At 31.8% G+C, this 12,477-nt stretch overlaps 1 protein-coding gene across 2 annotated transcripts; it reads right to left on the reverse strand.

Moving 5' to 3' along the window:
- Positions 1-1,331: 1,331 nt before the first annotated feature.
- LOC112457323 (troponin C) lies at positions 1,332-7,170 on the reverse strand. Of its 2 annotated transcripts, XM_025020304.1 has the most exons (7): positions 7,153-7,170; positions 6,948-6,981; positions 6,657-6,800; positions 6,055-6,309; positions 2,842-2,985; positions 2,502-2,753; positions 1,332-1,884 (listed from the first exon to the last, which is right to left on the reverse strand). In XM_025020304.1, exons 1-7 carry the CDS (start codon positions 7,153-7,155, stop codon positions 1,850-1,852), a joined length of 867 nt encoding a protein of 288 aa, XP_024876072.1. In that variant the 5' UTR covers positions 7,156-7,170; the 3' UTR covers positions 1,332-1,849. The 2 variants fall into 2 exon arrangements, with proteins under 2 accessions (XP_024876072.1, XP_024876073.1); XM_025020305.1 differs by lacking the exons at positions 6,055-6,309; positions 6,657-6,800; positions 6,948-6,981; positions 7,153-7,170 and adding exons at positions 3,076-3,103; positions 3,257-3,349.
- Positions 7,171-12,477: the final 5,307 nt, after the last annotated feature.

Below are 12,477 nucleotides of genomic sequence, written 5' to 3' on the forward strand. Positions count from 1 at the left end.
TGGCTCATTTTCAGAACGGAAATGCCACCGGTCGGACAGCTAGTGATCGGTGTGAACATTTGTTTTAGTCGTGTGAGTTTAGTCTATTTTTATTTTATTCGTCATTACGATTTGTTTCGTATAACGTGCGAATCTTACTATTAAAAAAATGAAAAAGATTTTATTAAAATTAATAACAATTTTTTATAATACATTTGCTAGTAATTAAAATAATACATGATTATTTATAATGAGAATCGTTTTTTTCTAAAAGGGAAAGAGCAATTGTTGTAGAATAATCTATATATTTTATTTAACAAATTTTGTATTCGTGCAGTTGCACGCAAGTATAAAAATGGAATGAATATAAATATATAAATATATGATTACAAAATCTCTTAAAGATCTCTATCTCAAATCGCTTGTCTAAAATTATAACACTCTTCTTTGATAAACATTCTTCATAAAACTAAATACAAAGTGCTTTTTCAACCTTTATTTTAAAAATTAAAATATTTTCTAATATGATTTATTAATTCTGTATAATTTCTCTACATATCAGTCTCTATCAGTATCAGTAAATGTTATATATGTGTGATAACGTTCGGAAGGGAGTATAGCCCCGGACATTATTGAAATTCAAGTATACCGCGTATCTATGGTCATTAAACATTCTGCATGTGTCGAGATACGCAGAAGGGCATATTATAATGTTTAAACAATGGCCATAGATACGCGGTATACTTGAATTTCAATAATGTCCGCGGCTACCCCCCGTTCTCCTATAATGGTATCGGCATTTGTCTCATTAATAGTTTATCTTTTTCGTTGAATATATTATAGAATAAAAGAAGATAAAGGAATATTAATAGGAAATTTTGAATTGTAGAAAAAATATATTTATTTTCCAACGCACTCATATATTATATATGTATATATGTGCATATATGATGTGGAAAACAGTCTTTATTGCAGATAATGACAACATTTTCACACATTAAATTGACTAAAAGTTTTATTTTTTAAGTTATTAAATTAACTTTTTAAGATTACTAAATTATTAACGTTAATAAGACTTACTATTAAGAATCATCTTGAATCTGATTATTGAATCACATATAGCGTTGCAGAAGTAATATTTTAAAGACGACGAAAGAAAGTTACAATTTAATTAATTACAACTGAAACAATCTCGCATTCATTAGGATGTTATAGAATCTGTTATAATGATGCAATGTCAAGACTTATACGAAGAAAGTAGCGCCTTACACACTTCAACGCGATGCGCTACTTTGCGCACCGGGAAAATATCGCTCAGGCGCAAGGCACGTATAAAAAGAAAATACACAATATTTACGCAGCATACTTAATAATTTAATAACTTATTACATATGACTAATGTTACATATTGAACCTCTCCGTACTTTCACGTGTAAAATCTCGAAACAATATCTAATGACATTCGTAGAGTAGGAAATTATAAACTTTCTTCGCGACGTAATCAACTAGAGATAATTGCGTTGGGCTTTGCGCGCGTACTCATTTCGCCGTGATGAAAAAATTTACATCGCTACTTTACTTCGCACAAACGTTGATTTACTCGAGGCACTCCGAGATTTTCATTGCTCCTGATGTCGATTAAAAACGGAAACGTTGTGATCTTCACTTTGCATGATGAAAGTCATCGAACGTCAGCCAACGATACCACGGATGATCGTAAACGTCCAATTTTCCTCGGTAGTTTAGTGGTTTGCAAAAGCGCCTGAATGATTAAGAAGGAACGCTCTCTCTTTCTCTCTCTCTGACGGGCGTTGCCAATTGCGCGGCTAACAGCCAGCCACCGAGTGCCCATCTTCATTATCAGCTCCACTTAGTCATCACCTCCCGTCATGACTTCCATAAACTCTGAAAGTGCGCAAAATGCGGGCGTTAGCGTAATCAGGCGGCGGCGCCTTGCATTTCCCGCGGGCTACAAACTTGGCGAACCACCCAAGGCGAGAAACTTATTGAACGTTCGATCGACTTTGCTATTAGTGCCGGTTACGTTAAGCTTCGCTGACGTTGACGTGCGCGAAACGAATTTACTTGGCTCGGGGCTTCGTAACTTGAGCATATTTTAAATGAACCACTTGGCTTTCGAAGCGTGTCACATATTATCGTATTTTGCAAATTACGCTTGTTAGGTGCAATGTGGAGCATTTCTTAAACACATTATTTTTAATGTCATGCGTTTTTGAACATGTGCCATAGCTTTTAGTGATATTGACACGTTACCTGACACGATTATAACACTGAATCTAGTAAAAGGTTCTTTCTATAATTTAACATTTAATAGTATCTGTTTTAATAAACGCAAGATCTAGCGTTATACTCTATTAAACTTTAATGAATTTTAAAAATATATTTGCTTAAAAATTATTCAAGAATAACTAAATTTTTTAGAAGTTAATTTAAACCATTTTTTCGAGGTTAATAATCAATATCGCGAAATTATAGAAGAGATATGTATATAATAAAAATACCGTCAAAATCGAGCGTTCCTGAACCATCAGCGTCAATCTCTTCGATCATTAGATCAAGTTCTTCCGGTGATAGTTTGTCGTCGAGTTCGTGAAGAATATCGCGAAAGACCTCAGTAGTTATGTAACCATTGCCCTCTTTGTCATACAACCGGAATGCCTCGCGTAATTCTTGCTGCATCGCTTCCTGATCCTCTTCTACTAAGAATCTAGCAGCCAGCGTGCAGAATTCTTCGAACTCGAGTTCTCCGGAACCTGTCAGTACAAGAAATGCATACATGAAGAAACGTTAAGCGTTTAGGGAATGTGATCGATGATGGATAATCAACGGAAGTTTATTTACCATCCTCGTCGACTTCTTTAATAATATCCTGCAGCGTGCTGTCGCTGAGCTCGTAACCCAACATGGTCAATATTGTGCCTACCATGTTGGTGCCGATACTGCCCTTCTTTTCGTGATCGAAGGCATCGAAAGCTTTCTTCAACACTATACAGAGATATTATTTGATATATTCTTCGATTAGTGATAAAACTTTATATTATTTTGAATATTTTCATGATAAAAAGGTTTACTTACGAGCTATCTGGTCCTTATTTAGGTCATCCTGAAATTATAAGAGATAATTAATTGTTGTTTGTGATTATATAAAATATTAATTCACTGAAAATAAAGTCACTAAAAATCAGGTTTTAATAATAAAAATTTTGAATTATGCAAAACATAATTCTCGCGTTTATCGAAAGCATATATGACTTACCATAATGATGGTAAATATACGCGCTGCCGGTGGTACGTTGGCGTCGACGGTTTATCCGGGTATGCACCAGGTTCTGGCTGTGGACTTCTGTTTTAAGTGATCATAACGATGATCTTCTGGCACGTGATTGACCAGATAATTTCTACATCCCAAGTCTAGCGGTTTTCAAATTCATCGAGGACGTTCTCCCCACTCTATTTTCTTAGACACACTTTACCTAATTATACAAAACTTGTGGCAGCACATTTAATTTCGAAAATCATTCACAGCACTACCAGTGATAGATTTGATTTGTTCAACAGCTGTTCCAAATATTCTGACGTTCTTACGTTGACAAAATTAATACGCGTGCGATATATTCGCATTAATTTTGTCCTTCTTGATGCAAAGAATTAATTATGACGTGAACCTTATAACGTCCAGGTACAGGTGTATCAATTATATTAAAGTTTATTTTACATACTTATAATGAAACAGTTTAAATTTATTAATAACTAAAATTAACAGTTTTTATATATTAATTATTACAGATTTATATTAAATTTATTAATCAATTTATGTGATACTTTATAAGAATTATGTTGCCAAATATGTAATGTGGTATTATACATATATACAGAAAAATATACCATATCAATTTCTTGCTACATTAAATTTCTTCTTGAGAGCTCGAGTAATTATACAACAGATATATCCAAATTATTTTTTTTATATTCTTATATAAATGGAATCTTATTTTGACATACTGATAATATACATATATGAGAGACTTATTTTTTTATATAAATAATTTACTACGATATAATATGTATCTATAACGAATCTGAATTCGTCGATTTTAAAGAAATTTTTCTGTATATGTCGTCTAAAACTATATATAGCATTATATCATATTATAATTTAAAAATACACCACAAAAAAATAATTAATTCACTTAATATGTAGTTGTGATAAATTTTTACTCAAGAATGACGAAATCTTTTTCTTAGAATTATGTCGAAACATTTATCGAAACATACAACGATATGAATTTTGCTGGTACTTGCAATTTTACTCGTAATTTTTTATTGAAACGTTTCTTTCAATTTCTCTTTAAACTATGATAGAATTGTCAGGAATCTTCCAACCAGATTATCACAAAGACATTTTATGATTAAAACTTGCGTCGCCATTGCCGAAATCAAGCAGTTTGTCATGAAATTTTGCAATATGTCCGAATGGCAAAATTTACGAGCGATATAATGTGTGTGACTGCTTAGACGCAACAATAGACAGAATTGGCACATCGCCGGAGGATTCATGGGTGATGCTGACCCAAGAGGGTTCTATGCAATAATTGTGCATGTTTTATTCTTAGAGTCCTAATTATAAGCTCATAATGCCCGGTGACTGCTATTATATTTAGGCGATTTTACCGTTCATTCCGGAATACAGTCGCTTGCCATCGCATGCATTGTCGAATTTCTTGGTACACGTGTCTTCGCTACTTTTCCGACACAAGTTTACAATAGGTTACGCTACTATTACGAATCGAGCGTATAATGTCACGATTGATGCGTGTGAAACACGTGCCATCGTTGTTGCCAACACGCGAGCATGTATTTTAAAATGTGACTTTTTGTAGGTACTAATAGTAATTACAAATATATAGATTTTCTACAATATAGTGAGACTGTTATAGGGAGTCGTAGAAACATATAGGTATCTTCGTGCAATTATAGCAATTATATTTAGAAAAATGACAATATCTTATCAATATCCATATCAATATTAGTAATATTTGAACTGCGATTTGATGTTATCAAAATTTAATAGAAATTAAAATCTTATTCTTCTGGTAATTATTAATGAATTTTCTTTCAAAAGTAATAGTAAAACAAAAAAATAATGAGTAATACATTTTATGCATATTGCATATTTTATATTTTTTCGAAGTTTGAAAAATTAGAGAATAATCCGAAATCCTATTAAAGTTTGATTAAAATGAATACATACATCTTTTTTAAAGTTTATTGTTTTATATATATATATATTGTATTTACATAATCGATATTTATTAATTTTATATTTATTAATTTTTTGATATATATACGTTTAAAATTTAATAATATATTTTAAATATTAGGTTGGCCAATAAGTCCGTGCGGTTTTTTACTTATAAATTTTACTTATAAAAAACCGCACGGACTTATTGGCCAATCTATATATATGTTTGTTATGTACATAATTACACACCATTTTAAATAGTAAACTATAATATAAAATTTAATTAAATTAACAACTAATGGGAATTCAGTGTTAAAATTCTAGTAGAGAATAGCAATTTTGCAATCTTGACAAATTAAGAGCTCTATAAATTTCAAGGTATCGATAATTGTCATTATTATACTTGAAATATTATTTCAGAGATGCCAAAATCTTTCTCGAATTCTATTTGATATATTTAACATTTGGCAGTCTATTAAGCAGAATATTAAGATTCAGGATTTATCTTTAATCATCTCTCATCGCAACCTCGCCGTAAAGTAAGTTTTACGACGATTTTTTCTGATATATGATAAACGAACGAACTTATATTCTGCCAGCGTCGATTACAAAAAGATTTCGGCTTCTCTGTTTGTACAGGCACACTCGTTGTTCGATACGTGGGCGATCGACACGGTGTATTTGCGTGGTGCCAAAGTCATAATTTATCCTGTCATGACCTCCATGAATTCTGTAATGTAAACGCTGGGTTAGGTGCGCATAGACGAAGACAAAGTGAATTAACACCTGGTGCACCACGCAAGATCTCTCACCATCGAAATCAACCGTGCCAGATCCGTCAGTGTCCACCTCCTCTATGATCATGTCAAGCTCCTCCGGAGATAATGCGTCGTCCAATTCGTGAAGGATGTCTCTGAACACGTCTGTAGTGATATAACCATTGCCTTCCTTATCGTACAATCGGAATGCCTCTCGTAACTCCTCCTGTATCGCTTCCGTGTCAGTTTCCTCTTCGAGAAAGCGCGACGCTAACTTGCAAAACTCCTCGAATTTTAATTCGCCATTTCCTAAAAATAGAAATTTTGATTGATATCCATTATTAGTCTCTGTTATGTTATAATATATGTATTCTTCGTTAGAGTTGTATCTTTATAAATCTATCATACATTTTAAAAATAATTTTCTCTGAAATTTTTTGACAATAGATGATTATCGCGCATTTCTCTCTGGACAGGTTCTAAATATAATATAAAACTAAATAATTTTTTATTTAAACAAAAACTGTAAAATTTTATTGGAGTAAATGTATTAGAAAATATCATTATCTTATAGAGAGACAGTCGTATATAGTTGAAAAATGCGATTTCTCTTTCGTTCGGTTTTTCTTTTATCGTGAATAATAATATGTATTTACCTTCTGTATCAATTTCCACAATAATTTCTGCGAGCTCTTCTGGTGAGACCTCGTGACCAAGCATACCCAAAATTGTGCTTACCATATTCGTGCTGATACATCCTTTTTTGTCATGATCGAACGCGTCGAATGCCATTTGCAAATCTATTCAGAACAATTGTTCCTCAATTTTTATGTGCCGAACATCTAGATATGTTAATTATAATTTCCAATAATAATTTTTTTTAAATTAAACACATTTAATATATTAATATTAAAAATAATAGTGTTTTAACGCAAGTTAATACTTACGAGATAATTGGTCTTTGCTAAGTTGAACTTCTTCCTATAATCGAACTAATATTATTAATAACGAAATATTTATTCAACGTATAAATGATTAGAAATATATTACAAAATCACGTAAAGCACTGAATGAAGAACTTTTCGCGATTATCACTACATAATTAATTCGGATATTTTGTAGATATTTGCCGTAAATTTACGTAATAATTACCATTGTCGTTAAAGTTCACTTTTCTAAAACTCGAATTAATCACAAAATCGGACAATTAACGCGGATTTTTTTCAGATGCAGCAAACTTACTCCGCCAACGAAAAAGTCTTACTGAGCCGTAGTAAACTAATTAGCAGCGCGATACAATAGAGACACACCCACAATCGGTGTTAATAGATCATCGCCAATCATTCGAACCAAACTCGCTATAAAAAGACTTTTATTTAGGACACCTTCACGGCTGTCTCTTCGCGAAACAATTAACGTGCTGAAGCAATTGAATGAACATACGAGTTCTTTTAATTGGTATCTTTGAAAATTAATGTTACATGACATTATTAATTGTTACAACCACGTGGGCACGTGAATTATATAAAGGTTATAATTTTAAATTCTTTAGTAAAAAAAATTACTGTAACATTGGATATATTGCACAGTTCTTGGTTTTTATATGTACAGTTTGGCACTTCTATAAATCTATTTATTTAAATAGAATCAGATTTTTATTTTATAAAATGTGAAAGTGCTTAATTTTTTTCAAATAGATATAATTAATATTTGTTACTTGACTTGTATTCAGAGATGACATAATCTAGGGAAGAATTCGTAGCATATTTGATGTTATCTTTGTATGACGTAGATGATAGTTATAGCGAGTCGGTTCCCCCGCACAGCGAACTATTCGCGAACATGAAAGCGGTTATACATTGCATCGTATCGTATGTACATACAGCGGTTTGGCATTGCATCCTTTTAGAGGATTGCAGTAGATTGCCGACAGCTCGTACGTGAAAAAATCATCTGGCAACTACCTTTAACCTCGATATATAATACTTACCAGCCAATCAGATAAAGCTTCGACGTTAAATCGAACTACTGATCTAACAAACTAAAAATAATTCTGGGGAATCGCTTCATTACCATAATAAACGACTCATTGCAAATCACTAAATTTAGGATGGTTAAAAGTGCACGCTTTCATCGGTCATCTTGATTTTATCAGTTTCAACATATATGTGTACTTTGTCTGGTAATTTTCACAATAATTTTCTTAGTATTTTTTTTTGTTTTATTTATTTGATTATATAGCTCTATCTTTGACATGAAAGATATCATTTTCTCAGAAATCAAACTAATCAACTTCATTAAAAAGTAGAAATAATTGACGAAATTATGAAAGTTATCATGTATGTGTGTATGCTCTGATATTAAAATTAAGAAATTTAGAAAAAGAAGAATTGATCAGTTTAAGAGAATTATTATACAAAAATATATCGGATACAATAATAACTGTTACAATATTATTACAATAATAATTGTTATAGAAAGCATATATATATACAAACATAGGTGTATCTATTATTTTACAATAACAATAAAATTATAGAAATATTTTAAATCAACATCTTTATATAAACTAAATCTAGGTACATACTTTTAAAGCAAAATTAATATTTTATCAAGTTTCTTATAACATTTTCTTTCAATTCTTTTTAAAATCACACAATATTATTACCGTAAACCTATCACATGCGTTCTTAGAACCTGACATTGACTTTGGGCTGTTAGCCAAATTTAGCTTAGCCCAAAGTGGATCGAGAATTCCGAACATATTCATTAGCTATAACATCATGTAGAATATATGTATAGTGTTTGAAATATAAATATAAATATAAATATATATTGCAAAACAATATTTGAATTTTGTACGGTCAAAAAAATAATTAAACAATTTAATTTAAAATTAAAAAAAAAGATTTTTGAAAAATTTGTAATTTATAAGTTACAAAGAAGTAATGCATATTAAATCGTTAGAATCACAACTTTCGTTCAAGTCTGTTTCTGGTGCATGATACGAATACGGAAACGGCGATAGGGGTAGTGATTCGACTTCCCGATTTATGTTGAAAAGTCTTTTTAACTTTCACGAATTCAGTTGCGATAATATCAGTTCGACATCAGAGATTTAACTCGTATCGTCGCTCTATATACGTCGACGATAAAGTCTTTCAGTTCTTGCGAATTAGATTTTGCGCGGATAGCAACGATGTGATGTATTCGTTTTCCTTTAAGTTTTGCGAGATAGTAGGTATTGCGTCCTGCTTCTCAAACTCAATAGTATATTATATCGAAAGTCCTTTCTACAGCACCAAAGCAAGGGTTCTACCCTTCGCGTTCACGGATCATTTATTTCTTCTCAGCATCGTAGGTTGTCACATCCTGAAAGCGACGCTTACATGTTATACGTCATATTAATATTAGGAAAACTGAACGACAATAATCACATTCTTGTTGCTGCTGATCAGCTATTATAGGATTTAGATTCGAACGACCCAACAATTAAACTTAGACCCAAACAATTTAACGATGAGAATTTTATATTATTTAACGAATAAATTGTGTTAACTCGTTTCTGGCTGCAGGCCCTGCAGTAGAAAGGAATCTCTGATTTTGTTGACGTATCGCATCGATCCTTTTAGACTAGTTACGCTTGATTGTGCATTGTTGGCGAATCAAATTAAGGATACGTCGTTTAAATCCGGCAGAATAACTGAAAACAACATTTTCGATTTCTCTTGTGGAGAAATTCCGTAATCGTATTTCGAGATTGATCGCGGTTATCGAGAATATTTGAATTTATTCGAATAATTCAATTAAATCAGTTGGCTACAAAAAGGCTGAAAATAACACGAATTATCTCTATTGTGCTAGACATTGTAGCGGGCATAGTTGAAATAATTGTTGATGTTATATTGCTATATATCGCGATATCATCATTTGTTCTGTTTGGCACAGCTTTACCGCAAAAAATTGCAAACATGAAGGATTTACCGGTATTTTTTTTGGGCGAGCTACAGATTATTTTCTTACATTCGGTTAATCTCTGATCATATTTTGCACCCATTTGAGCTGCCACTGCAATCGCAGTGCCACAGATATTGCCAGATCGAACTAGAGATGCCACTGAATTATCGAATCAAACAGACCTTCGGTCAAGATGGTGATACTGTTGTAGCTCAACTTGGTCTCTGTTTTCACAGATTCGGAGATTGGCTCGAATGTGTTTCGCGCAAATAGTCATGAGATAGTCATTACATGCAAATCGGATAAATAGAGAGATATTATATTGGATATCATATTGGATACATCAGAGAAAAGATGTGAATTAATATTCGACATTATAGTTATTGTAAAAGACACTAGTTGTATTATACCGCGGGTACTAAAATATCTCTTCCCGTAATATTTCGAAGAACTTCTCTAATACAATATCTTTTAATAAATTTCTCTCAACCATTTTATTTCATCTCCTTGAGATGATATAAATAGGTAGAGAGAACATGCCGATTTGGAAGATAACGAAAAATAATTCTTTTTAAGAATAGATGAAACTTTGCTATCTTATTACATATTGTCAAAGAAAAAGCATTATAGCTTAATTTCATCAGGAAGCAATTAGAAATGATTAATTCGTTGATTTTTCTTTTTTTTTTGTTTCTTGGAAATGCCTCGCGCATTCAACCGGAGGCCGGCCACTCGGGATATGTAGGGCTTACACCCACTAAAACCCCTCTCCCTAAACACCGCACTATGGACTACAGTTACGACACGCGGAAAACACGAGGCACTACTTCACGTGTCACAACAGTCCTCACGCTCGAGGTGACAGAAAACGTAATCCACACATACACTAGACTAACGACAGGTCAAACCAGGGGTGCTTAACTCCCAGGGAAGCGAATCCCTAGCCAGACACATTGCATTTGTGCCCCCATACGACCGCCTCGGAGGCCCCTCATGATAGTAGCCGCGGGCAGCCATATCATCGAGGGGTCTCTTCATTAGCTGAATTCGTTGATTGCTACGTCTGTTTTCAACCAAATTTATATTTCTAAAGTTTGTTATTAGGAAATGACACGATACTTTGAGTATTAAATTTATATAGCAATATGTGAGCCGCATGTAACTAGTGAAAAATAATTACTGGCACATTTGTTCTTATTTTTAATATTTGAATACTGAGGCTATTTTGCATTAGTTTAAAATATAAATCAGTCTTCAATCTAATTTGTTCATTATCCACGAGATAATAAACAATTATATAATCTAATCCACGAGATACTTTCACATTTATATGATTAAAAAGAGATTGTGTGATTTTTTAATTTCTATATGTCTACTGTGAGAAATATTATTTTTTTTATAATTGTTTTGTATATATTTCCATATTTCCGTTCAAAATTTACATATATGTAATATTTATTTATTACTATTTGTATTATCAATTTTTATAATATTGTAAAATGATGATTATATGACGATATTTTGAAAGTATCCTTAATGAAGATCTTTATCACTTCTCCTCGAATTGTTCTGGTATAAAAGAACACATTAATTTGACATGTTTCAAAATAATATTACGATGGCTTCAATGTCCAGTGATTTCCAATAACGGTGATATTCTGGGTCACTTGCTCTGTTATTTCATTGTTGTGATTTAATCTTGACGAAATAAACGGACGAGGAACGAAATAACCGACTACACTGCATAGTAATGCAACCGATAAAAGCTTCCGACATGCGAGGATACTGTATTCAATTATGTTTACTTCAAAACAATACATGATTGGATAATGAACAAATATTGACTGTGCACACGATATTCAAATATTTTTAGATTGACTAATCGACAAGAGAAAATTGAGGAAAATTTAATATAGATGCAATAAAAAATAAGTTTTAAAATTTTCTTTGTGTAATTTTATGTATGTAAAAAATATTAATTTGCTAAAAAATTAAATATTTTATTAGCAATTATGTTTCAATATTTATTACAATACGCTTTGCTGCGTTTTTAATTTAAATTCTCTCTCTAAATTTACATAATTTTAATTAAAGTATTTAAAGCAATATTAAAAATCAGGAAATCACAGATCATCTCTTTGATATTATTGCTTGTGCACCAAATACTATTACTACGTGATGCTGTTCGATCGATATATCCTAGAATATTCTGGCATCAAATCTAGAACCTGTCTGTGTTTGTGACATTGATTAATGTTATCTCATGCGGCACTTGTCGATACATATCTTGTATTGATTACCGACGTTACTAAAGTGGAACTTTGATAAATTATCTCGTACTTGTATTCCAATTAAATCACATAATACACATTGGATATAAAAATATCTATATTTTAACTCGATATATTAAAAAATATCTATGTTTTAATTCTGTATATTAAAATATCTGTATTTTTGCAATCTGTTAAAAGAAATTTAATGAGTGAAGATAAAATGAAGTAGGAGTAACAATAAATAGTG

This window comes from Temnothorax curvispinosus, unplaced genomic scaffold (genome assembly GCF_003070985.1).
Source record: "Temnothorax curvispinosus isolate PA1 unplaced genomic scaffold, ASM307098v1 QBEX01007734.1, whole genome shotgun sequence".
NCBI classification, from domain to species: domain Eukaryota; kingdom Metazoa; phylum Arthropoda; class Insecta; order Hymenoptera; family Formicidae; genus Temnothorax; species Temnothorax curvispinosus.